Source organism: Chiroxiphia lanceolata, chromosome 2, assembly GCF_009829145.1.
Source record: "Chiroxiphia lanceolata isolate bChiLan1 chromosome 2, bChiLan1.pri, whole genome shotgun sequence".
Classification (NCBI taxonomy): domain Eukaryota; kingdom Metazoa; phylum Chordata; class Aves; order Passeriformes; family Pipridae; genus Chiroxiphia; species Chiroxiphia lanceolata.
In genome coordinates this window covers 78,941,553-78,967,624 of record NC_045638.1, presented here as the reverse complement: position 1 = coordinate 78,967,624, position 26,072 = coordinate 78,941,553, and the positions used below count along the sequence as shown (strand labels likewise).

General features: G+C 38.9%; 1 protein-coding gene and 1 long non-coding RNA gene across 5 annotated transcripts in view; one reads left to right on the top strand and one right to left on the bottom strand.

Annotated features, from left to right (window-relative positions):
- Positions 1-11,354, top strand: part of CEP126 (centrosomal protein 126) — a 38,123-nt gene extending 26,769 nt beyond the window's left edge. The window contains exons 7-11 of one of the 4 annotated variants that reach the window (XM_032680763.1): positions 4,421-4,545; positions 4,833-4,920; positions 5,427-5,636; positions 8,013-8,076; positions 11,133-11,354. In XM_032680763.1, coding sequence (XP_032536654.1) covers positions 4,421-4,545; positions 4,833-4,920; positions 5,427-5,636; positions 8,013-8,076; position 11,133 — 488 coding nt within the window. In that variant the 3' untranslated portion in view covers positions 11,134-11,354. Of the gene's footprint in view, positions 1-876; positions 982-4,420; positions 4,546-4,832; positions 4,921-5,348; positions 5,637-8,012; positions 8,078-11,132 lie in introns of those variants that run through there. The other 3 variants (XM_032680765.1, XM_032680766.1, XM_032680767.1) reach the window with 3 other exon arrangements.
- Positions 8,369-15,693, bottom strand: LOC116783311. The gene is made up of 3 exons (XR_004355626.1): positions 15,582-15,693; positions 10,149-10,224; positions 8,369-8,610 (listed from the first exon to the last, which is right to left on the bottom strand). It is a non-coding gene; the product is annotated as an uncharacterized LOC116783311 (long non-coding RNA).
- Between the last annotated feature and the right edge of the window lie 10,379 nt (positions 15,694-26,072).

Sequence of the window (26,072 nt, the reverse complement as noted above, 5' to 3'; positions counted from 1 at the left end):
AGGAGGAAGTGACTAAGTTTATACAAGCAAGTTTTACAAGGTAACTGAGAGTCATAGCCTGTTGTTCAACAGTCACTGCCACATGAGAGGGAAAGAAGTGTAGATCTACTGTGTTTTTAAAATGTTGACACTGAAAATGCCTAAAATTGTTAAGACTTATTCCCAGTAATACAATTAAAGCTTAAAAACAAAATTAAAGGTAGGTTAAAATTAAAGAGCTTTTGCCAAGCAAACTTTGCTCTGCTGCAAAGTATGTCTGATTTATGAAGAATTTAAGGAATTTGATAAACAATCCTGCATTTCATTAAAAATTAACCTTGATGAAGAGATTGATTGGTAAGATAGAGGAAAGATGCATAAGAAATTTTTGGGTGAATAAACTTTCATCTCCCAGTTTTTACATTTCAAATTACATTTCATGCTTTTTGATTTACCTTGTTTCTCCTGTGCAGCCTATCTATATTCTGTACCTTGGGCACCGATGACATCCTTGTGCTTATAATTTCTATGTAGTTTGTTGGTTTGCTTCCTATTGAGGGCTACAGCAGGAGTTCCTGCAACTGTAGACCCTATTTCAAGTATAAGCAGTATTTCAAACTGCTTCATGTACCAAGATCACCCCAAGGATTGGCCATGCAACTCAAAAATACTTTCTAGCAAAATAATTAATTCAGATAACTTAAGCCCCCCCTACATTTCTAGTTTTATGTACATATATCTAGTATTTATCTACATTTATCTACATTTATCTAGTAATATATAGTTTTAACTATAGAGTGATTCAAAACAGGTCTGTTATGTAAGGCAGGCAGATGAATATTCTTGGACTTAAGTAGGGGTGAGAAATGAAAAATGCTATCTGTTTGTCTATTCCAGTTCAAAGTCAAACAGATGAATTTAAGATCTGGGTGACTTAACCTATTTGATTTTACATTGGAAATGAATGAAGACTTGCATTACCATGCCTCGCCTCCAGCAGAGATTCTTGCCTTTTGATGTCCTTATCTGCACATCAGATCAATCAATCAGGAAATGTACTGGGTCACAGTTGTGTGCACTACTAATACTGTCTTCACTGCAACTTTAAATGCTACATTCCCAATGTCACATACCTGCAGCTCTTTCAGGGGAAGAGCTGAGGAATAAATTTGGGTGGGTTGCCCTTTCTCAGTATCTGCTTAGATTTTGTGTTTTGAAAGTCTTCTTTATTTTAAATACTCTAGATAACTCTTACTGACTTGCTGTTATTTGTTCAATTGCCTACCAATTCACATAGACACCATAGTCTTTGTCTTGAAGTGCTTGTTGTGAGATTGAATACTGCATTACTCTCAAGTAAAATATCTGCAGAGTTCCATGAGGTTTGTGAAGACACTGTAGAAAATGTAATTTGTTGCAATGCTTGGCCAAATGTACCTAAAGCATAAGTGAGAACAAAATTAATAAATAAGATTATCATCCATGAGGATCTTAGTTTAATTTGGCTTCCAGGCTTCAAGTTGTATATCTTCTGCTGACACATATTATATTGTAGCTGGATATTAGAATTATTTTAAGACCTTTCTTGTTTAGTCAGTAAAAGGCTTTAAAAATGTGTTTGACCTTTAACCTGTCACAACTATGGGGCTAATTACATGCTTATGGTTGAACAGCTGTAGACTGCTTAGTATCTTGTTCCCTTAAAGATACTATTGCTTATTATAATTTTGTCTTACATGTCACAAAGGAATCTTTCCCATCTAGCATGTCTTGCAAACTAATTAAATTAAGTATTGATGCATCTGCATAGAGCAAGTTTGAATTTTATTTTTTTCTGAAAAAACATCATGTGATCACTAATATAATCAGGGGTCTCTTGTTTTCTTTTTGTTTTCTTTTTTTTTAACTTTCTGCCATATTCAATATAACATTTCCTTTTCTTTTCAGGTGCTATTCAGCACCATGCATCATATTACAATAATTTGCACTTAACTAAATGGCAACCTTTTAAATCTAGTGTGTCCCTTGTTACTATTGATGGCAGCAGCCTGTTATGACCCGCCCCAGAGAAAGGGAGGGGCGGTAACCCAGGTTCTTAACAATAATTCCCTTGGGCTGGATTAGAGTGAAACGACGCTGAATAATCAGTGTCTGAAAACATATATTGGTAAGGTTTATTCTAACAATTTTGTGTCAACAGGTATGCTAGCATTTTGGGTGTTGTCATATAACAACGTGGCATAGAGGTAACCTTGGCGGGGGGGGGGGGGAGAAAATGCATCGGGGAGAGAAAGATGGGGTAAGAGTAAGGGAGAGTAAGGGAAAGAAAAGCTGAGAATGGACAGATGTATATAGTCACCACCCATGGGGTCCAGCGATGACACTTGGTAGTTGCAGCTTCCATGTCTGTCAGCTGAAGTGGTGGCCTTGATCTGCTGGGGGTGAAGGAGGGAAGCCCCCACACTCCAAGAAGTTATGAGTTATTATACCCATGGTCAGTGTCACAGGCCATGCCTCCAGCCTCCAACCTCTCCCTGGGCCCTGCACAGTTTCTGTGTCTGGCCTGGTTCCCACCTTTCAAGACTGGCAGGGGGGGGATGGGCTTTGATGGGCCATCAGAGGTATAAACTCAGCTCTTTCTGCCTTCTCAGGGCTTGACACCTTCAGCACTGGAGGGAGGGATGGGCCCAACTGCCCATGAGAGGTCAAAAGCCTGCAAAAGTCTCCTAGAATGCATAAATCATTAACTGTTTCAGTCTCTGACACAGCCAGATGACTAGTTTCAAATATGGTTCAAGTATCAATTAATTGTTTTCTTTTTCTGTGAATGCTAGGAATTCTGCTTTGTTAATGTCACTGTAATAACCACAAAAGAAATAAAATTCTGTTAGAATCAGTAAAAGATCTCTTGGTGAAATCATGAACTGTACATTAAACTGCACATGTAAATATTTATTATGTAAATAAAGAGGTAATTTATCTTCCAAAGTATAAATCAAGTAACTGCATTTACAAGTCTAGTAACTGTGTTTACAAATGAGAATATAATATCTCCTTGGGTATGTAGATTCCTGAGTTGCCCATGAAAATGCTAATTTGCATCTCCGGTTTGTATGCATAAACATTTAATTAAGAACATAATTTTAATTTTGAAACTTGATGCTTTAATTTTGAAAATGTATTGCTACACCAGACAAAACTGAAATAGATTTGAGGTACAGTGTCTGGGTTAGACCTCTCTGACTGAGGGGAAATGCTATACAACAGTACTGTCATTACAATTAGTACACAGATGTATGAATTAGTAAGATTAACTACGAAATGCCAAGCTACAGAAATAAGGTTTGAAACCATGACTTTTAAACCTTACAACACTTGTGAGGCCCCACCTCGAGTACTGTGTTAGTTCTGGATTCCTCAGTACAAGAGACATGGATGTGCTGGAGAGAGTCTAGTGACTGGCCATGAAAATGGTAAAGGAACTGGAGCATCTCTTCTAGGAGAAAAGGCTGAGAGCTTGGACTGTTCATCCCACAGAAGAGAAGGTCATGGGGAATCTTATTGATGTCTATAAATACGTGGAAGGAAGTTGCAAAGGGGACAGTGCCAGGCTTTCTTCTGCGGTGCCCACTGAAAGTACCAGAGGCAAAGGGCACAAACTGAAACAAAGGAGTTTCCTTCTGAATATCAAGAAACATTTTTTTTTACTTTGTAACTGAGCACTGGCACAAATTGTCCCAGAGACTTTATTGAGTCTCCATCCTTGAAGATGCTCAAAAGCCATCTGAACGTGGTCCTGGGCAAGGAGCTGTATGTGGACCTGTTAAGAGTGGAGGTACTGGACCAGACGACCTCCAAAGGTCTCTTCCCACCTCTACCATTCTTTGATTCTGTGAATCAAATAAACTGTATGAACTACCCCATTTTCTGCAAACTGCTATGTAATCTTAACAGAAGCTGAATCCATTAAGATATACATTACAGCAACTTGTCAACAGGCATTTACTGTCTTGGGCAGTTAGACTTCAAGATTATTCTTTAAATACAATTTATTTTCTAAAACATTACTTTTTGGCACATTATTCGGTATTTTTATATCATAGCTCACCTTTCATTCTCCTTTTTATTTGGTAAGACCACCTTGTATCTTTGTACTTACCATTTTTATTATCTGGGATTCGAAGTGGGGCTTCACTTAGCCTGCTTATGTCCACATACAATCCACACCTGTATCTCATAGTCCTGTGCTAACATGAGGTAAAAAATGCCTTAGAAGTGCCTGTTTCTCTCTTTTCATTTTAAGAAAATATATTTAATGAGATCAGATGTAAACATCTGAATGTGGGCAGACATATTTAATCATCATTATTAGTTTTGCTACTACTATCTTTATCATGGTTTTACACATTTTTGGTTTATTTTTGTCTGCATGTTATTTAAGGTTTTGTTCCTGTTACAAGACAAAATCAAGTTCTTGGCAACTATGAAAATAAACACGGAGCTGTTTCAGAACACAGAAGACAAAATGTAGCATCTAAAAGATGGGAGCCTACTCATCATGCACAGGTTAATATAAAATACTACAAAAAATAAAAAGCTTATTTATCTTCAAAATGGAAAGAGCTTTAGAAATATCAAAGATTTGTTCAGTGTCATGCAATTTTGAATCAGTATGTTTGCTGTCACTGCTAACGACAAGAATAAAACCAACTAGAATACCTCACTGAATTAGTATACACTAATACTTTGGCACTTCAAAACATTTGGTAACATGAAATAATAAATAAAACATGTTCAGAAGGTAGTGGTTACCTTAAATTATACTTAAAATATTCTTATAATATTTTTTATAGAATTCGTTATGTACTGTCCAGCTGAGTCCTGCTCCATCCACATTGGATCCAGTACAAAAGATGAAAAACATCTATAAATCTGAAGAAGGTATAGTAACACAACTCGCTTCAATTCTTGGTTGTACATAAAATAGAATGACCTAATACATCCACTGTGTAACATGGCTTGTGCCTTTTGACATCAGTGATTCTAAGCAGAAAAGGGTAGTTATCTATCTAGACCTAATTTTTTTTCCTGGAAATGCAACCCTATCATGGTATGGATGGTTTTATAAATGCATTACAACACGTATTTAATTTTCATTCCATGCCTGTTTGTAGCTGTACATGTCATACATAACTGTATGATAGGGACAGGTATTGCTTGCTACCATTACATATTTCCAAACTCATTAGGACTTGCTCTGGTGCCAATTATAAGATGAATTAGTGTTCTTAATTATTTTATTTTCTAATGCATCAAGTTTCTTGATTTTGCCAATTGATCTTTCAATGTCGGTTTTATGTGTTTCACAGACATATAGTCATGAAAACAAGCATTTATTTAAATGTAATGAGCTCTTCTCATTTGAAGATCCCCTGTAATCTCTTCAGTTTCAGAAAGCACTATTGAGTTTCTAATGGCAGAAAAACTAGCAAATACACACATTGCAGAGGGTGAAATCCTGGCAGCTATGGACAGTGTGCAGCCAGACAGACAGCCCTCACTGCTTAACAGAGCTCCGTGTCCAGGCATGAGTGCACTCTCAGTAGAAGAACAGAGGATTTTCCAGTCTCTTAATTATCTCAATCAGAAGCTACAAAGTAAGTTGGATAATAAATAAGATGATACATCAAATGATTAAATAACTTTATATTTTGTTGCCATAGATTTATTTGGGTTAAAACTAGGAATCCCGTGATAGAAATTATTATTATTATTATTGTTATTGTTATTATTATTTACTGAATTTAGCAAACAGTAGATCAAAATCATGAAACCCTTCTTGAAGTCAGTGAGATTAATTTAAAATAACGGTGACCTGTTCCTGGTCAAAAATATGATTCAAAATATGACTGGAGGACACCTTCAGCCCAACTGTAGATGTTGTTTGCAACAGATGTTTGTCAAAAATGTTCTTTCAAGATGCATCAGGTGCATCAGTCTCACTTGGGAATCTGGTTTTATCCATCTTGATTTTTTTGCAATTATTTTTGCAAATAATTGCCTTTTATATGATATATCATATATTTTTTGCAAATATATCCCTTTATAATGAATGGCTTTTCATTTTCTTCTAGTATTTTAGAATGTTCCTCTTCTCCATGAATTCTTAAAGGTCACAAATACTGAGTTGTGACATTGCTGCAGATAAATCTGAATGTTTGAGTGAATATCACTTGTGCAACCATTTTAAAAATGTCAAACTTACTTAAGTATTCTCTAACTTGTTCTTTGTCTATGCCAGGCTGATTTCTTACCTGCTTTATACTGGTGCTTTTTGTATGAACTCTGCAATCACAGCTTCCATTTTGCTGAAGAATGTGGGAAAAATGTCTATACTTGTTCTCAATCATTTTTTCCCCAGTGATTAATTAGCTAACATTTTCATTAGTCGTCTTATGATAACTGACACAGTTGTAGAACAAACTTACTTCTTGGGTCTGTTCCTTTATCTAATGGTTTGGATTTGCTTTGACCTATGTGGTCATACATTTCTTCCATAAAAGCTCTCATTAGTTTGGCATAGTTTTGGTATTTTGTGTGCTCCATCTTGTATTTGAAATCAGTGAGGAACTTGTGACTTAGTCTACGTGATCTCTTCACTGTTTGACTTCTCATATAATTGAAATAACTTCTGCTTGCCATTTGTGCTGTTTGTGGAATTGCCAACTCTCTTGAATTTTACATTTTCCTTGGATTTTTTTCATACAAGATTTTACATGTCAATTATTTGAGTTTATAAGAGTTTCTTGAAGTCCACTGATTTCATGTTACTATTCCACTACTTTTCCTTCTGCACTGCACCATTTCATGATCAGGTTACCCAAGTATACCTCCTTATTGCCTGGAATCAAACTAAACCAGGGCTTATTAAGCTTCTGCACACTATCCATTGATTTTTACATCATGTGGTGGATTGCATGACTTCAAGGAAAAAGGCTTCAGTTTCCTATAAACTGCACAGCAGAATAATAGATCGTTGCAACTGTTTAGAAATTTTCTGCAGCTGTAGCTTATAATTCCTGCTCCATCAAACAATGGTTCTGAATTTCATTATATCATAACTTGTGGTTATTGCTTCCAGACAAATGGAAATGAAGAATTCCATTTTTTACCAGAGAGGTGTTTTAGTATGGTGTGCTCAGGTTAGGAAAGTAGATATGAAAAGAGAAATACATGAATATAGAAACTAAATTGCCGTATAAGAGGGAAATTACAAAGAAATATAGGGAAAGGTAAATTCAGCAAAAGAACTGGGAGACAGAATGCTGAAGTTTGCAAAGTGTGAACAGGAAAACTGTAAGAAAAGTATGTTAGGAATATGAAAGAAACAAAGAGTCATAGGAGTTAACAGATTGCAAATGAAGTAACTGTGAAAATTAATGTAGTACATACAGATACGTATGTATTTGGGAAACTTAATTAGCTTGCCTAATTATTTAGGGATTAAAACTGGTAATAGGAAGCTGGGAAATTTTACAGGTAGACTTACACGTAAGTAGGTACCTGTAAATCAGTAAGTAAATGGTTGTATGTACTTATGTGTCATAAAAGTACATTGCTTTTTTAAACTGTGACCTTTCTGCACACCTTTTTTTGTCTTTGTTTTCACGTGTTAAAAAATTAAGTGACTGAAACTGTGTACCTTCATAGTGGTCTTTTTAATAACAGTCACTAACTAGTCTACACCTGGAATATTTGTTGCCAGCTTAGAGCAGCTGGCATTCTTTTCTCTAGCTTTAGATTTCTTTATTGACACTAAATCTTTTGTTCATATAATATCTAGATACAAGTTTTAAAAATAGACATATGGCCTATTTCAGCAGCAGTTAATAGGGGAAATAAAACTAGTGCTATTAAACTACATTTCCACAATCTTCAGAAAGTTCTGTCTTGAATGTTTGACTGTGAATCTTATTTTTATTAAAGTATTTGGTTTACATAATATTTATTATATACTTTCATGCTTTTTTTAGATGTTCAAGAAGCCATTACCAGAAACTCATTTGCTTCACATGTTTTACAGATAAGCACTCCTTAGTAAGTATTTAATTTAAATGTGTTCAGTTTTAATACCTACAAAGTGAACTTATGGCTTATATTGTAAAAATAGAATTGAAATATTGACATCAATCTGTTCATCTGGCTTGCCATATTTTCATATTTCTATTATGCAAAACAAAGCCCCCAAAAATATGAACTTTATAGTACTGTAAACAGGCTTTAACAGACTGCCTCATCCTCTGGTTTCATTTTCATTTTGGGATCTGAAGACACTTGCCAAGTGTCTCTAGTGTCTTCAGGAAGTTCTAAGAACTTTTAAGGAACAGTAATTTAGTAGGATCTATTTGAAGTATATATAACTAGTAAATAATTTGTATTTCTTAATAACACAGAGAGGAAAGGGGTAATTATGCATGGCAACGCATAAAATAATTGTTACTGCAGTGAATTCTTACTTTGACCTGAAGATGTACCATTTTCTATAAGTGACGGGTATTACCTTTCTTCAGTAAGTGTTTGTATTTTGTTTCGTATATTCTAGATCTTGTCAGTTTGAAACAAATATAACACCTGGAATGCAAAGAAATGAATAGGCAGATGAGTGTCTGAAGTACAACATTTACATTTCAAATGTTCAGTTTATGATGCAGGAGTTAGTATTTATAATTCTGCATTATTGCTCTTCTCCTTTACTATGTATTTATACTGAAGAAAAATTATAGACACATGACCATATACTTAGAATCATAGAACTGTTTAAGTTGAAAAAGATCTGTAAGATCATCAAGTCCAGCCATGAGCCCAGCACTGCCCAGTCCCTCCCTAAACCATGTCCCTAAGTGCCACATCTACACTACTCCAGGGGTGGTGACTCCACCGCTTCCTTGGACAGCCTGTTCCAATGCTTGACAGCATTTTCCATGAAGATAATCTTCCTAATGGCCAATATAGACCTCCCTGACACAATTTGAGGCCATTTACTCTTGTCCTTGTCACTTGTTAGCTGTGAGAAGAGACCGACCCCTGCCTGGCTACAACCTCCTTTCAGGTAGTTGTAGAGAGCAATAAGGTCCCCCCTAAGCCTCCTTTACTCCAGGCTAAACAACTGCACTCCCTCAGCCACTTCTCATAGGATTTATATACCAGACCCTTCACCAGCTCCATTGCCCTTCTCTGGACATGCTCCAGCACCTCAATGTCTTTCTTATCGTGGGGTGCCCAAAACTGAACAAAGGATTTGAGGTGCAACCTCACCAGTGCTGTGTACAAGGGGACAATAACTTCCCTGGCCACACTATTGTTGATACAGGCCAGGATGCTGTTGGCCTCCTTGGCCACCTGGGCACACTGCTGGCTCATGTTCAGCTGCTGTTGTCCAGCACCCCCAAGGTCCTTTTCGGTTGGACAGCTTTCCAGCCACTGCCCCCAGATTGTAGCACTGCTTGGGGTTGTTCTGAGCCAGGTGCACCTGGCACTCGGCCTTGTTGGACCTCATACAAATGGTCTTGACCCATCAATCCAGCCTGTCCAGATCCCTCTGCAGAGCCTTCCTGCCCTCCAGCATATCAACACTCCCACCCGACTTGGTGCCAGCTGTAAAGCGGATGAGGGTGCACTTGATCCCCTCATCCAGATATCAATAAAGATATTAAACAGAACTGGCCCCAGTACTGAGCCCTGGGGAACCCCACTTGTGACCGGCCACCAGCTGGATGTAACACCAGTCACCACGACTCTGTGGGTCCAGCCATCCAGATAGTTTTTTACCCAGTGAAGAGTGCATCCATTCACACCATGAGCAGCCAGTTTCTCCAGGAGAATGCTGTGGGAAACTGTGCCAAAGGCTTTACTAAAGTCCAGGTAGACAACATCCACAGCCTTTCCTGCATCCACTAAATGGCTCATATGGACATAGAAGAAGATCAGATCAGTGGAACAGGACCTGCCTTTCCTAAACCCATGCTGGCTGGGCCTGATCCCCTAGTCCTGTACATGCTGTATGATCGCACTCAAGATGATCGTCACATACTTCATATACTTTACTGGATAAACTGTTACCAAAAATGTTAGAGAAAATATTCTTTATTCATAAGGCTTTTGCAACTTACTGAATTTGAGACTGAAACACTCCAGGAATTATCCCGGCTCATAAATTCAAAATGGTTGCCTGGTTTTGAGGTGGAACTGTGAAAAGACCACAGGGTACATAATTACCTCCCTTCTTGTGAACCTCAGTAATAGGTGTGACTTTCTTCTGCCTCCTGTCTTATAAATTTAGTGTTTTATGGCTAAACATCTTTTAAATTTTGCATTTTTCAGCAGAGTTACCTTTATTGGATCTAACTGTGTTTTACTAACATATTTTTGAGCTTGCTCTCTGGTCCTTTCTTCATAGTCTGTCCTACATTAAAACAAAACAAAACAAAACAAAAAAACCCAAACAAACAAAAATCCCAGGAAACAAAACTGTTCCTCTCAGCAATGTGTTTTTCCTTGGCTGGCTGGTCTGTGACAAAGCTTCCTCCCACTAATTCTTCATCTACAAAATTTTTGTTTCGCAAATAAGATATAAACACTACATATTACTCAGGCTGTCCAGTCTCTGGAACTGTAAGTTCTCTGATGGACATTTAAGACCTTTATTTCCCTACAAATATATACTTAAACATTTAAACAGGTGTCCAACTGCAGATAAAACATTCAGATCTCAGCTACTCATTTAGAATTCTTCTTAGTGATAAGAGTGAACTGTTGAACAAGTAGCCATCTTCAGAAAAAGTACAGATGAATGAGATTTCATCAGCTATGATAGGAGAAACACTGGGATTTTAAATTTTTACTTACTGAGAGAACACCCTGCTTCAGTTCTCCTCGTTTCAGAACACTCTAATAAAGTATGGATATTCACTCAGTAATTTCTGTGAAGGACATTGTACTCTGTAATACCAACCTCTAAATCCAGGTGAAGGTACACAATTGTTTATATAATGGAAAACATATCACATGATACCATCAAATGATGTTTCTTGAATGTTGTACATAATCACATTTTGATTTAAATGTATATCTCATTATTCTCCGTTTCATTATAGAGTATTCAGCAATGCATGTTCTCCCTTTTGGTGAGCCCTGCAATGACCTCAGAGCAGTGCCAGAGTGCCTCAGCTAGCAATCCACTGCAAATTTTCAGAAGACACTGACATTATCTGCTACAGGATCTTGCAGTTTTATGTGCTTTATATGCAGTGTCTATACTGTTTGACACTACAAAATTAGCAACAAAATAAAGAAGAAAGCAAAACTCAAATAACGAATTTAAATTGACTGGTAAGCATTTTTAGGATAATTGCCTGTTTTATTCTGCACTTTATTGTCAAATTAATTTTAAAAAACTTGCCTGAGTTGTTATGCCAGTTCTAGATTAAAGGCCCTTTGTTAGTTAACCAGCATGATACCTAAATCTGTGAAGTTAGTTAAGTACAAAGAAATGGTGACTTTTTAACTTCCTCTGTTTGCTCTTCCTCTGCTCTTTCAGTACAAAGTAGATAAACATTCACAGAATCATAGAATCACGGAATCATTTAGGTTGGAAAAAAACCTCTAAGATCATTGAGTCCAATCTGACACCACCATGTTTACCACTAAACCAAGTCCCCACGTGCCATATCCACACTTTTTTTTAAAAAAAAGTTCTAGGCTGGTAATTAGCTGCAAGAAGCAATAAAAGCAATTTACTAAATCTCTGGATTTATAACTCCCTCTTAGATGCCTGATTTTCTGCTCATATAAGTATACAGCAAGAATTGGGTAGAGTAGGGTAGGGTTTGTCTGGGGAATTAAGTCCTATACTTCCACCAGAGGTGTGGTGGAAGTATGGGACTTCCACCCCACACGGTGTCATTGCTAGCCTTTGAAACAAAGATTATGGAAACTTAGGAGACCTTTATTTAAGGAGCTCCATAACAGTGCAACCATGGGAACACAGCCCCCGAGGAATACTGGTATTCTCTAAGTGGAATGCTTCTTCCCAAAAGAAGCTATTAAATGATTATTTGGCAAAAGTATTTTAAAAACTTTATTGTTCCCCATCATACTACCAAGATCATCATGCCATTATCTGTAAAAAGTGCTGCCATTGCTTAGGAGGGAACCAACCTGTAAGAAAAAGAGAACATGCCATCGTAACAATGGACAGTTTATCAGGGATTAGAGCTACCTGCTCTAATGTATGTTGTGTCAACCAAGACTAAGTTGAGCTACATATGCAGATAATAGTTAGCAGCTGAAATTTTACAAAGAATGTTTAGGGAAAGATTGATTTCTTTTTTGATACAATGTTTTGAAGAATGGAATAATAAATAATAAATAACCTTTCTCCTCTAGCTAGGCATTCCAACATCTTTGGAGAAAAAGTCTGACAGGCTTAAAGAGGCTGACTTCAGTCTGGAGCCTCTTAAGATAAACTGTATTTAATCATAAAAATTTGAGAAACTTGGTGTCTTTTAATCACTGTTGCCATCTGTACTGACACTGCTGCCAGAAAAGGGAAAGTATGGATGAAGTCCACATGTCTAAAAATTCTGATGTATGGCAGGACTTACGGTGTCTTAGGTGATCAAATACATGTAGAATTTCCAGCAAAAGACATGAAACAAATAAACAAAGGGCCTTCTGAGTTGGAACTCAACGTTGGTTCGCACTGAAATACTGAGCCCTGACATCTCTGTTTGTAAGCAGTACCCTGCGACATTCCAGTATGGTGAGGATTTCATATTTAAATAGCAGAGGAAGGTTTCCCCACAGAGATTAAGAGAGGGGAGAGCAAATAATCCAAATACCAGAGACTGTGGATCAAAAGCCATCCTGATAGTCAGCAAGCCAGAGCACCAGCTTAACCAGGTTTCTACTCCTGTTAATCGGTTTAGGTGGCTGAAGTAAAACCCATGAGTCAGCTTCCTCAATTACATGGAGACATTCTTTCAAAACCAGGTTGCCTGCATATACATTTCTAGGAAAAGATTTTCAATTTAGTTTTTTTATTTAGGGTTACAGGCTTCAACTCAAAGATAATAACCTTGTTTCTGAGGGGACTTTGGCTCTTTTGACGATAGTGAAGTATAGGTTTTTGTTTAGGTGACTGAACACTGTGACTCTTGGGCATCATGAATTTGCACTAGGAGACTGGGCCCAGGGGCAGCAGCTGGATTCTGAACACTTGTGAAAAGCCAACAAGGTCTTTTGTTCCAATTAGTTGATGGTTATTCTTCTGATTGGTGTTTCCAGGCTTTTCTATGCAACACACAAAATTTAAAAAAAAAAAAAAAAAGGCTTAACTTTATTTTTCAAGTATAAAGGAAAACTAACTATGGTAAAATCAACAAACTTGGTTTAGAAGTGAACATACAAAATTTGGGTACCTTCACTCCGCCTACCATTTTAACTGCTTTTTAAAATAAATTTATCCATATTGTTCCTGTGATAAAAATTCAGTATGAAAACCAATTTGACATTATGCTTTCCAGTACGAGCCTAAATTCAAAACTCCCACAAAGTTTCTTTAAATTTGTACCTATGTGCAAACCTGATTGAACACCCGTGGTTTCAGGTGCAAGCACACCTTGATACTTTTACAGAGAATGACATGGAAATGGTCCCAAAAAATAATCACATGCAAGCAAGCAGTAAGGCTCCTGGGTCAAATAAAGGCAAGATTTCAGCACGAGATGGCAGCTCCACAGCTCTTCTGTGGCACTATGTGGTGTGTGATGACACATCATTACAGCTTAACTCAGGAAAAGTTACAATAGTGATGTACACACAGCATTGTCTTTTGCCATCAGCTCATACAAGGCAATAGCCTGGGAGAATGTCCCAAATGGGTTGCAAACGGCAGCAGAGCAGAGCCTGATTAGAGTGTGATTGGCAAGCAGCTTCCCGAGTGCAGACATTGCCAGGAGAAGGCCAGGTTAGAAGAAAGAGGTTGATGTTAACATAACCTTTATGCCCCATCAGGGGTTTGCAGGGCGTGAAAGTGCCTCTGACATGGTCCACCTTCTCCTCCATCGCCTGTGCAGCAGCCTCCAATGCCAAGAAGAATATTATCTCCCTCCACATCTGGGAGGGCACCACAGCCAACAGCCATCATCCATTCAAGCACTTGCAGCTAGGTTCTAGGATGGCAGGAGTCAACAGATCTGAGGCCTGCTGCTGGCATGGGAGGCAGTAGTGACAAGCATAATGGTGCTGTGAATGTGAGGGCTAGGTGCAGCTGCAGACACACGGGGACTATGACAAGTCCTCCATGCTGGCAGGGACGGGCAGCGAGACAGGGATAGGCTGAACTGCAGCCCCAGCCACAGCAGCCTGGGGATTGTGAACAAGGCTCTGGTTCTCCATTCTCTTCTGGAACTTTCTGCCATCCAGGATCATAAGGCAGCAGAGTCCTTGCCTATGCTCATTGGTAAGGCCTTGGTGGTGGCAAGAGCTGCAGTGGTAATGGGAGGGAAGAGGGGGGCTGGCAGAAGCCAGAGACCTTCCTTCTCCAGCCACTGCTCCTGGCCAATTTTCTTTCCTGGGGAAAAAGCATTTTCTGTAGCTACAAAATTCACAGACTAACAGAACTGTAGCCTTGTGAAGGGCTGAAGGCCTTTGCAGAACCACTACTGACACCTGTAATTGATGCTTCAAGAATTTTAAACACTATGTTTTGTAGCCAAAACAGGCACAAGTAAACCTTTATGACATTGTTTAGGGGCAGCTAAAGTGTGTGTAGAATTGCAGCAGTGAATGCTGCTGTGTTGTACAACCACAGGCTGTTAGGACTGAGGGTGCTTCAAAGCATTTGAGACTAAAGTGCACCCTCAAAATATGCATTTGCCTGTATTAGGTCAGTATATAGTACACAAGTCTTGAGTTGTGTGGCAGCAGCTGTGGTAAAGCGCTGCTGCTGGGAGGAGAACATGACTGATACTGTCAAATTCCGCAGACAAAATGGGAATGACAATGCACATTACAGAAGAAACTAAAGATGACTCCACAATGTTTTTGGAATTGTATTTCAAATCATAGCTGCAGGATTGCTTCAATATTGAATATAAATCCCAAACCAGCAACAATGGTGGCCATGATCCAGACAACAGAAGTTGCTGTGGGTGACATGAATCTACATATAAAGTCTCTATTATTGTATATATTAATTTTGTTCTTGTTTGGAGAAGGAAGCAATTGTTCAACATTTTTATTTAATCTGTATCCAATAGTCTGTGCTCTTTCAGAGAAAAAGAAACAAAGAAGAAAATAAAAACAGAAAGGAAAAAGAAAAAAAATAGAAAAAAACAAGGAGGGGGGGAGGGAAGGGAAGGGAAGGGAAGGGAAGTGAAGTGAAGGGAAAAAGGGAAAAAGGGAAAAAGGGAAAAAGGGAAAAAGGGAAAAAGGGAAAAAGGGAAAAAGGGAAAAAGGGAAAAAGGGAAAAAGGGAAAAATTACTTTCTTATGCCGTTTATCCAATTTTTAGCAATGTCTGTTCATATTTAATCTTCCTACCTGGGCCATGATGAGAATCTAAAAGATCCTGAATTTCTTTAAGGTTGTGCCGTCCTGTAGTTAGGTAAAAATGCTGATAGAATGGAGCCTTGTCTGTTATTTGATGGTCATTGAAGAGCTGTGACATTAAGCAAACCAAATAAATGAAAACATGTATTTCTAAAGAAGGAAATGCTCCTGAAATAATTCATATTCAGAGTTTTGATCAAAGAAAAGAAATCAGAAAAGTTGAAATATTTCTGTTTGTATATAAAAATGTGACTTTTCACTTCAAGGTAAGGTTTTGAGACTAGCTTAATCCAATTAGCCAAAAGCTATGTGAAATGTTTAGTTTCAGGTCCACTTTTACCAATTTGGTAATTTCTTGCCTCTGGAAATTATTTCCCCTTCTGATTTCTCAGTTTGGCTGTCTAATAAAAAGCAAAATTTGCACAGTCAAGCAGCCTGAATTCTGTTCTCAGCTGTAGGCAAAGGGTTTGGCACTAGGGAACATGGCCTTCAGAGATCATATGGTCAGTGTGCTGGAGTTATTTTCTCTTGATTATTCACACTGCAGCACTGATCTCTGTGTTGTCCAGTGAATCTATGCCCATGGTCTGCCTTTGGAGAACAGAGCTATGTGGTGCTGCTTTGCACAGCTGCTGAGGCAGTACCAACACAGATGTTCTCAGTAGCTGAGAGCAGCACAGGGAGGTTTCAGCTAGTGGGGATTTGATGGGAAGGATGAGTATTTACACAGACTTTTCATGATATTGCTCTGAACAGCGGGCAGAAGTAGGGAGACAGAGCACAGGGTACTAAGGGAGAACTTCTTTCCCTTCCTGTAGGCTGAGTCCTACCAAAGACAAAAGGTGACTTGGCTGAAAGGCTGTGCATTTAGGTTAAGTATTTAATGAGTTACATTTGGTGGTGCTGATGAGTGAGCTTGGGATCTTCTGTACAGCTTCTGAGCCAGTAATAAATATAGTAGGTCTTTCCCCATTTTCTTGGATTGCTAGAAAGCTGGATGAAAATGTGGAAGCAATTATGTCCTTCAGAGCTCTTGAAATTACTGCACCATCCGCACCCTGTGACTAAGTCCCTCTCTCTGACTGAGATTATTAGAGGGGATCTTTCTTTCTGAAGCAGAATGTGCTGTGAGGTCTCGTGGGATGGCAGAGGCTTCGTACACACAGTGAGCCTTTTTAGACAGAACTAAACCTTTCAATTCTATGATCTTATTACACATATGTGTGTTTGTTTTCTAGAGGGATGGAGATATATAGAATATACATAAACATATTCTTAATCTTTAGTAATGAGCACTGCTTCTGACAGTGCTTTTTTCTTTTGTTTCTAGATTCCAAGATGTGTCACACTATAATGCATGCTTCTGTATCTTTGCTACAAAAAATACCCTGCTGCAAATGGGGGGGATTTGTCTTCATTCAAGGAGGGGGTTGTAGACCAAATATGGCCCAAGCCTGTTAGATAGTTCTCTTGTAACTGAAATGATGACAATCCTCTTGTGACTAGGAAACATTCCAGAGCCGGGGTGTAGGGTTACACAATGGTACAGTGTCTTGCCCCTGATTTATAATTTGAGAAGCAGATTGCGTTCAGACAGAATGTGAGTTGAACAATGAGGTTTCTAGTCCTGATCTCATTAACAGAGATTTATACCAAGAGGCTATTGTATCTTGTTCCTTTGGTTTGCCATGCCAGCAAACATTCATAAAGTTATTTAAAAAAGAAAGCTTCTGTCACACACTTAGGTCAGAAAGTTCTCAGGAAAATAGCTAGTCAAATACAGAGCAGTCTCAATCTGCACTTAACTAATGCTTATGTTTCTGGTCTTAGTAAGTCTCAGAGTGATTAGTGGATCAAACATCATATTCAAGCTTATTACATGTAAAGGTTTATGGGGACATGGCTTAAAATGCCTTTTCACATATTTATGTTTGTTCATAGTTGAGTCACTCTAAGATGCTTACTATTTGCAAATCATACATAATCACCAAAAGAATGTTCTTCCAGTACAGAAGAACCATTAGAGGGTGGAATAACAATAACATCCTGAGAGCTACTTTCCCTCCTGTGGCCCTAGATCCTCTGTGCTAAATGAAAGGTTATAAAGACATGGCCTGGAACCTGCTCTTCATCAACAGCCTAGTAGTCATTGCACATCCTATTAATCAATATTTCAATAATCCTGCCAGGCAATTTGGACTGACCACCAGTAAAAAGAAAATGGAGGTTCTTTTCCAGACTCACCACTCACAGTGCTAGAAAATAGACTGGCCCGTCCATGTGTATTGAGAACATAGCTCTGAAGCCTGCGGACCAATTCTGCTTCTGCAGGAGGAGGCTGTCTCGGAGTGTCATAGCAAGAGACGAAGTCACCCAGAGCGCAGCAAAATCTGGCACGACTCTTAGGAGATTAAAGGACAGCGTATCTGGAATACAGGAGGCGTCTGGCTTCAAAGTGTCACACAGCTGTCATCACTACTTTCTCATACTCCTGTGAAACATGGACAGCTTGTCATTATCAAGGCATGTGACTTCCCAATTTCACCTGCACCGACTACTGTGTTGTTGCTGGTATAAATAAGCACACAGTGCAATTAGCCTGTTATTCCCAGTCCTGTCAAATGTTGAGAGCTGTAGTAATACTCCTGTGAGCTGTGTTCTCCGAGGCAGCTGATTCACATCTCGGATGAGAGGCCACTCAACACCAAATTTGATGATCATTTTCCACATATGAAACACCTGAGAATATGTCAGGAGACAGGGCAGCAGAAATATCAGGCAAACCTTCAGATGGCAGTCAGCTCCACATCATGGAAAATTGCTGTTAAATAACATCTCCTGTTGCAAAGAACTTGGATTGGCCAGATTACATATAGAAAGAGGGAGAGCAATGCTGTGCAGTGCAGGGGCATGGAGGAAAGTGGGTGTTGTAAAGATTGACAATAATGTCTTTGGTAGGTTCAAATTGTGCTGTGACAATGGAACACATTTCTCCCTAGAAAAGACAAAACAACTGAGTCTTTGTGTGTTGAGTGAACAGCCACAATCATCCTTAAATCCTGTGGCGGAACTGTACCTAGACCTTCTATTTGGCCTCCTCTGCCTGAACTCCTAGTAGAGTTTAAAAGAAATGATACAACACACTCTCAACTCCTGGCCTCAGTGTTACAAAAGAGTTGAACTGAATTTTTTACCTTACTTTTAAAACACATTTTGAAATGGATTCAGGTTATCTTAGCTTCGTATCATGTGCCTTTGCTGCCTGGTGAGCCTGGGGAAATTGGAACATGTTGCTCATGTTTTCTGTACCCTTCATTGTTTTGCAAGCTTTTTCCGGAGGAGTTCAGATTGTACTGCAATAGCAGCTTGTCTATCTTGCTAATGACTTGTTACTGAATGCCAGACGGCCCAAAGATGGAATAATTAGGATAGGAATGAATGACATTTTCTAGGCAATATGTGAATGATAAACTTTAACTAACTTTGGCAGTCTTCTGCTTAATCCATACCTTTTTTCCTTGGGCTGAACATTTGGTGTCAAGTGACAGAAAAATGTGAACATTTGATTCTTTTTTTCCCCCAAAATGTATTAACTATTCTTTATCTCCCACAACAGCCACACTTTCCGTAAAACTTATTCTCGATCAAGAAAGTTCTTCTTTACAAGTTTCCTGTCCAAGTGCAATTGATTTCTAGCATTTTTCACTTCCTTTATTATGAAAAACTGGAAGACACAATCCAGACAGTTTGTTTAACTCCAGTTACTAAAGTCTTGTCAAAGGGCAGTGATCTGACAAGGCAATGCTTAAAGCAATGAAACCTATGTTAAATCTTTGCAGCAAAAAAACAGTTTTCAATTCCTTTCCGAGTTTCCCTTCTTGCTATCCTCACCATTCACACATTTCAACTGCAGCGCTCACAACAGGATCACCCAGTTTCTTCCCTGAAAACTGCCCTTTCCATGTTTCTGAGGACCTAGACCCAGAGTGGAAAAAGCAGGGCTGAGGCTGTGCAGGAGGAGGTTATGCTAAAGCTTCTAGCCTCAGCTTTTGAATCAAGCTCCACAATGTGTCTTCTTAAATTGTATTTTGTATTGATGAAATCAATATGAAAAGAGCCACTTTATTAGATTCCCACACTTTGATTTTTAAAAAGGTATATTTGACAGAAAGGGTCCTACTGGTAAGAGCAAACTGTTATGGCAAACTCCCTGTCTGAGGGACTGCTCCGGGCATTAGACCCCTACACATGTCATGGAATTATTTATCCACTTAGATACATGCACATCATGCTGAATCTTTCCAGAGGTTAATATCCTTCAGAGAACTAAATAGTTATTCCTTGCTTCTGGTCACTGTAACATATATCTCTAAGATATACCAATAGTCATAGCAGTTGTGCTTTCTCATTATTCAATGAATTAGGACAGAGAAAAGGAATATAAAAGATGTCTCCAATCTTACTGAGCTTATGTCCTACTCTAGTACATACAGCTGTCTCCTGAGTCTGTCTCCTGTCTTTGCAATGGTCCAGCCACATGTTCCAATCTCAGTGCCATTGAACACCTATTAAGCCCCTTGCTCACAAGGTCTGATAGCACATTTAAATCATAGGGTCATTTAGGTTGAAAAAGACCCCTAAGATTACCAAGTCAAACCATGGCCCAACATTGGGCCACTTAAAGAGTCACAGACCTCATCTCTCCATCCTCCCCATCTCTGGAGATTTGCATCCCCATGGCTCAGCTCTACTTCATGAAGAGAACATGTTAATGAACACCCAGGGCTGGGACCTGGGACACCTCAGGGCTCTGACTCACAAACCTTGTCATGGACAGCACTGGAAGTAAAACACAAGTGTTTTCCAGGCTATCCTCAAGTCCTATTATATGGGAGACATTCAAAGAAGGAGAAATTGGATAGAAAACATATACTTGCAAAAGAGAAGAGCCCCAGGATGCTCTCAATACCCATTCACCTTCTCATCTTGTCAGGAATCTGGTAGATATTTTCTGCTCTTCTGACCATGAGTGTATGACAGGAAAGGAGAGGAAATGACACTATAATAAGCACTGACATGTACCATTTCCAACAAGAAAACTGTGCCTGGCACTGCATGTCAAGACAGTTGCTACACAGATGGGTCAATGGTGGCCACATAGATTAATATGTCCAGAATTTCGGACTGCAGATAATAAGCTTGTTTTACTTTCGGTTTAGGCCTATTTTTTATTTTTTTTCTCTAATATTGTCATTAAATCCATTGCCACATCAATACCTGGTTGCAAAAGGTTGCAAAGCCAGAGGCAGAGACTTCTGGATTCAAGTTTTGGCAGCCAGGGAAGAAGAGGATAAGTTTGAAACGGAGCTAGCTATGGCAGTACCATTCCTAGGAGACCCTGCAGCAAGGTGCAAAGCTTGCCACAAACCATTTGGGTACACATGGTAATTTTAACAGCAGGATCTACTGAACTGTCTTCAGCACAGCTGTGATCTAAATGTATTACTTTATTGACTATGTTCAGTGCAACTGTCCCTCATGCATATTAGTTGGACAGAGTATATTGCCCCTAATTTTGTGTTATTTTTTATCGGCATTTGTAGCAGACTTAGTCCCATCTCTTCTTTCACCTGAGAATGCTATGGCATACATATTTTTTGAGAGATTCTGTACCAATGTGATAGAATCATAGAATGGTTTGGATTGGAAGAGACCTTAAAGACTACCTAGCTCCAAACCCCCTGCCATGGTCTGAGACCAGGTTACTCAGAGCCCCATCTAGACTAGCCTTGAACACTTTAAGGAATGGGGAGTCCAAAACCTCTCTGGACAACCTGTGCAAGTGCCTCACCACCCTCACAGTAAATCTGTCTAATCTAAACCTTACCCTCCTTCAGCTTTAGGCCATTGCCTTTTGTCTTATGGCTGCCTGTGGCTGGATATCCTTGTGAAAAGTCCCTCTCTGGCCTTCTTGTAAGCCACCACAGTTTTGCATTATGGCAACCCATACGATGAGAACATCGTCAGGACAAACTTTGCCTGAATAATGTACAGAAAACTGTGCTTAAATTGTTTTGAAAGTGGTTCATCTCCGTTCGTCATCCAATATACAAAAAAATGTTAAGATCAGTTCTAAGTTGCTCTGCATCTGCCATTAATGGAGTAACAGAGACCCCACACAAAAGACAACTCTGTACTTTCAACCCAACACCAGCACAGCAGGAAGAAAGTCAGTACCATCTTTCTGCAGAACACCTCAAGGGTCTGTTTTCTGAGGTCCTGTCATCTGCGCTCAGTTATTCCAAGAGCAGTAAATACTAAAATTCTTTCATCTCTTTTTGCAAGTGACCCTTTGTGTATCCCATAGGATTTACACAAACAGGCTCCTCTGGGAAAGCACATTTCAAGTTTCCTATTGGTCATGCCAAAGATTTTCAAATGAAACTGTACACTGGACAAAATTTCTTGATTTAAAGTTTAGATGAAGCAGATTATTGTGAGACACTGTATCCAAATGGCCATTTGTGTAAGTATGATTACATTCTAGAATAGATTAGCTGTAATAGATCGGATGCCATGTAGGGAGTCAGATGGCCCTAGTAACTCAGCATGCTCATATCTCAGAATCTGTTACGTGTTTTTAAAATCTTGGGGGTGTACACCATGAGGAGGGGAGCATTATGGAATCTATTTTTCAATATTCTTACATTAGTATATAAAAATAAGGATTATAGTGTATATATACTATATTGCATACATCTATTATTATATGTTGCTAACAGTATCATTACATACCTAGTTTTATATTGGTGTCTTCTGCAAATGGGAAGCCAAGAAAAAGCTTGAGTTTTGTGGCTTACCGAATGGAGCTAGGAAAGAAGAAAACATAGCAGGAGACTACTTTTCTTTTGAATGTAAAAGCAAGATGATTCTGAAAAGTAGCACTAGTCTCTGCAAAATACTTTAATTTGACTTTTGTGCTATTGATAAAAATCAAAAATCAAAACAAATATGTTGCCATGAAATTCTTATCAGAAGTGCTTTTTTTATTTTATTTTTTCTTCATTTTGCAAGGAAAGAAGGTGAAATAAAGTATTCAATATACTGAGATCAATAATTATTTGTACAATATTATAATAGTCCAAATCAGCTTCAGAAATTTTAGTGCCAGCTGAAGGCATAGGGTTCAAAGTTCCTGTTCATTTTAATGGAAATTCTGTGTCCACATTTTTTGGAAAGGTTTTTAAATCTCAGGTACTATTTATAAACCAAGTACAAAAGCATCTGAACAGCACCCAAAAAGAACAATAAATGTACAGAGCACATTGCAGCAAATCGAGGTGAATCCAATTGAAATGCCTAGTTCAGTTCCTGAATACCAAAGTGTAAATCCTTTACAGAAGTTTTGCAGAAAATACTTTAACAGATAACGTAACTCTTAAAATCATACAGATATTATTCTCAGTGTGTCTGGGTCCAAGTTCTCATTCAGTGGTACGTAGCCACATTACCCTTCCTCTGAGAGCTGACTACAAACACACAACTTTGTGGCACAGCGCTTATAGCCCTGAACAGTCCTATCAATTTAGCTTGGCCCTGCATACAACATCTGGCCCATAATTAATACAGCATTTTAAAATCCTTCTGGTACTATTAAATGGAAGATATGTTAAACAAAATAAGTCTCAAAGTTACTCTTTTTTTTTTTTTCTGAAGAAGAATTAAAAGAACTGAAGGGTTAGGGAAGACAGAGTTATTATATATTTTAAAAAGCCAGAGTACTAGATCTGATGGTTCCTCAGATCTCTTTTATCCTTAATAAGACAGTACTCGCACATTGGCCTGTGGGGTATCAGATGGTCTTTTTGTGCTTATTCATTTCCTATAAAGAACATAACTACTGTGGCCGCTCATGTTTCCTTTGGCAGCTGAGTAGCCAGAGATTTAACATGCCATAAAGCTGCAGCTGTAGCAGAGCCCAGGTCCCACCAGATCCATGGTCACTGTGTTTTCCATGTGCTGAGGAGGGCCCCCAAGGTGCCCCCCTTCCCCGGGCCACCATGTGTCACCTACATCCCACTCAGGTCTGCGGCCCTGCCCTTCACTGCCTGACCACCATGGGGGGACTGCACGTAAGCAAAAGCTATGCCTTGACTGACTACTACTGCTGCTGTGTATGGATTTATTCAGAAAGTTTGAGGAAAATATTAAAAATTATTGTATGGGACCATTGTAGACTGAAGAATTAGAAGCTATGTATGTCTCCTGTAAATGTGCAAAAATTATGTGTGAGATGATTGCCATGTGATTCCTTTATAACAACTGGAGAGAAAGAGACAATTTTAAGGTATGTTTCACCTGTTCCTATGTATCTAAGATAGGACAGATTAATCAGTGCCTAAAACTACTTATTCATTTCTAATGACTTGAAAAAGAGCTTACAGATGAGCTCAGATATAAAGCTGTGTAGAAGTTAGATGATATGCACGCCATTGTAGGCAGACTCAGAAGAGGTCTACTGACTTCTTTGCTTTCTCTCTTGGTGTGACATGTTTTGAAAAACTAGATTTCAAGCTGAGATGACCAAAAATAGCTACAAAAGGATGTATAACATGCAGACATGATGATCACCAATGTATAGGCACCTATGGCATATTTTGGCCAAAATGGTTGTGTTCCTGTAGATACAACTTTGTTCACTTGCAGCTAATTCTCCTTTATCCGAGTAACTGAAGTGTTGGGTTTCCACAAGTAAAAGAAAAAATGTGTTTCCAAACCTAAAATGAGGAAATTTGAAATCTCTGCATCCTAATTCCTAATGTGCAACTGGCACACTGAGTGTTCAGAAGCTAAGGTGGCTCTGCATAGATCAGTTTGGCTACATCTCTGTCAGTAAATAAAATGGATAAGAGCCAATTCTCTGCCCCCCAAAGCAAATGGTACACTACAGTTTGGAACCACACAGTGAAACTCTCCTCTCACCTAGAGCAGGTGGCTCTGTTCATGTTGCATTTGAGAAAAGTCCCAGGACTACGCCAAGCCCTGAGCTGGGTCTGGACTTTGTTTGGGAAAGCACTAGCTGGAATGTGCCATACCGTGACAGGGACTATGTCACCAGTTAAACTTTACAGACCATTAACAGGTCAGTGCCTAAACACATCCTCTCTAATACCACGTTTCCAGTGTAGTTATAGAGGTGGTTTAGGAGTCTAATAAAATACATAGGCACAGACCTACTGCTTTGTGAATGGGGATTAGGGTTTCCATCATGCAGACAGATCATATACCTAGAACATGGTTTAACTTCAACAAAGATAATCTGGCCATCAATATGGGATGATTAGCTGTATTTTCAATATCATATCACCTTGTGAGCATATCAAGGGAAATCAGTATATTGGAGTAGCATGTTCAGTATTTAACAGGAGTGGAATTTTGATACTACACCTTTCTAGTCTCTGGACTCAACATTTCAAGTATTCAGTATTACCTAAGTAAGTTTTCCAATCCAACCTAACCAACTCCACTACAAAGGTCTGAGTTACTCTAGATGGAAGTTTTAGCACAGGAAAAATGTGATTTCAAATTTAGTAAACACACAGTTCACCTATACTGTCTTGTTGGTGTCTGCTGGATTTTTGTGCTTAAGTGTTATCTCCTGATTGTCCATGCTACTTAAGTGTTAGTTCACCCTCAAGCTTAATTCTGGAGCAAGCTCAGTTGTTTATGGGCTGGGAAGAACTAGGCAGAGAGTAAGAGATAGTGTGTGCCAGTGTCCCACCCCCACACTGCATGAAGATACAGTACAAGTGTGACTCATGTAGGGCTTGGCTTCTGCCAGACTAACCAGTATTTCAGATGGCCTCATGTCCTAAGCCACCCTTGGTGTTACACAACAAAAAGATATATCTTGCAGCTTGCAAAGCAGCTTTCCAACAGCAGCCCAGGGCAACAGCTTAAAAGGACCATACTCAAATCAATGGCTCCATTGTTGGGAAGATTTCTTAGCAGCAATTTAAAATTATACCGAGTGCCATAGCACAATGTGGTTTTATTTTATATAAACAAGAGAAGTGCTAGTTGTATTTCATAAATCTATCTGTATATCTATGTATATGCATATAAATTTTGTCTCCCATATGTATGTGTGTGTGTGTGTGTGCGTACATACATGCAGAAGGGGTAACCAACCCTTGGGTGCAGGCAGGCACAGCTGCCTAGGCTATACCAAGGTGCATGTGATTCTTATAAGCTCAGCTTTCAGCAGAATTCTTTGTGATCCATGATTGCTGTGACCATGATCTTGAGAGGCAGGTCTCTGCTTTGCTTCTCCAGACATGAATGTTACTGAGAGTGCTAGAGAGGAGCCCTCTTCCTAGGCTGCGACACATAAACCCCTATAGACTCACACATCTAATGGATGCATCGTCACTGGTGCTCCAATCTCTTGTTTTTAAGTTTTCACAGCAACTGGATATTTTT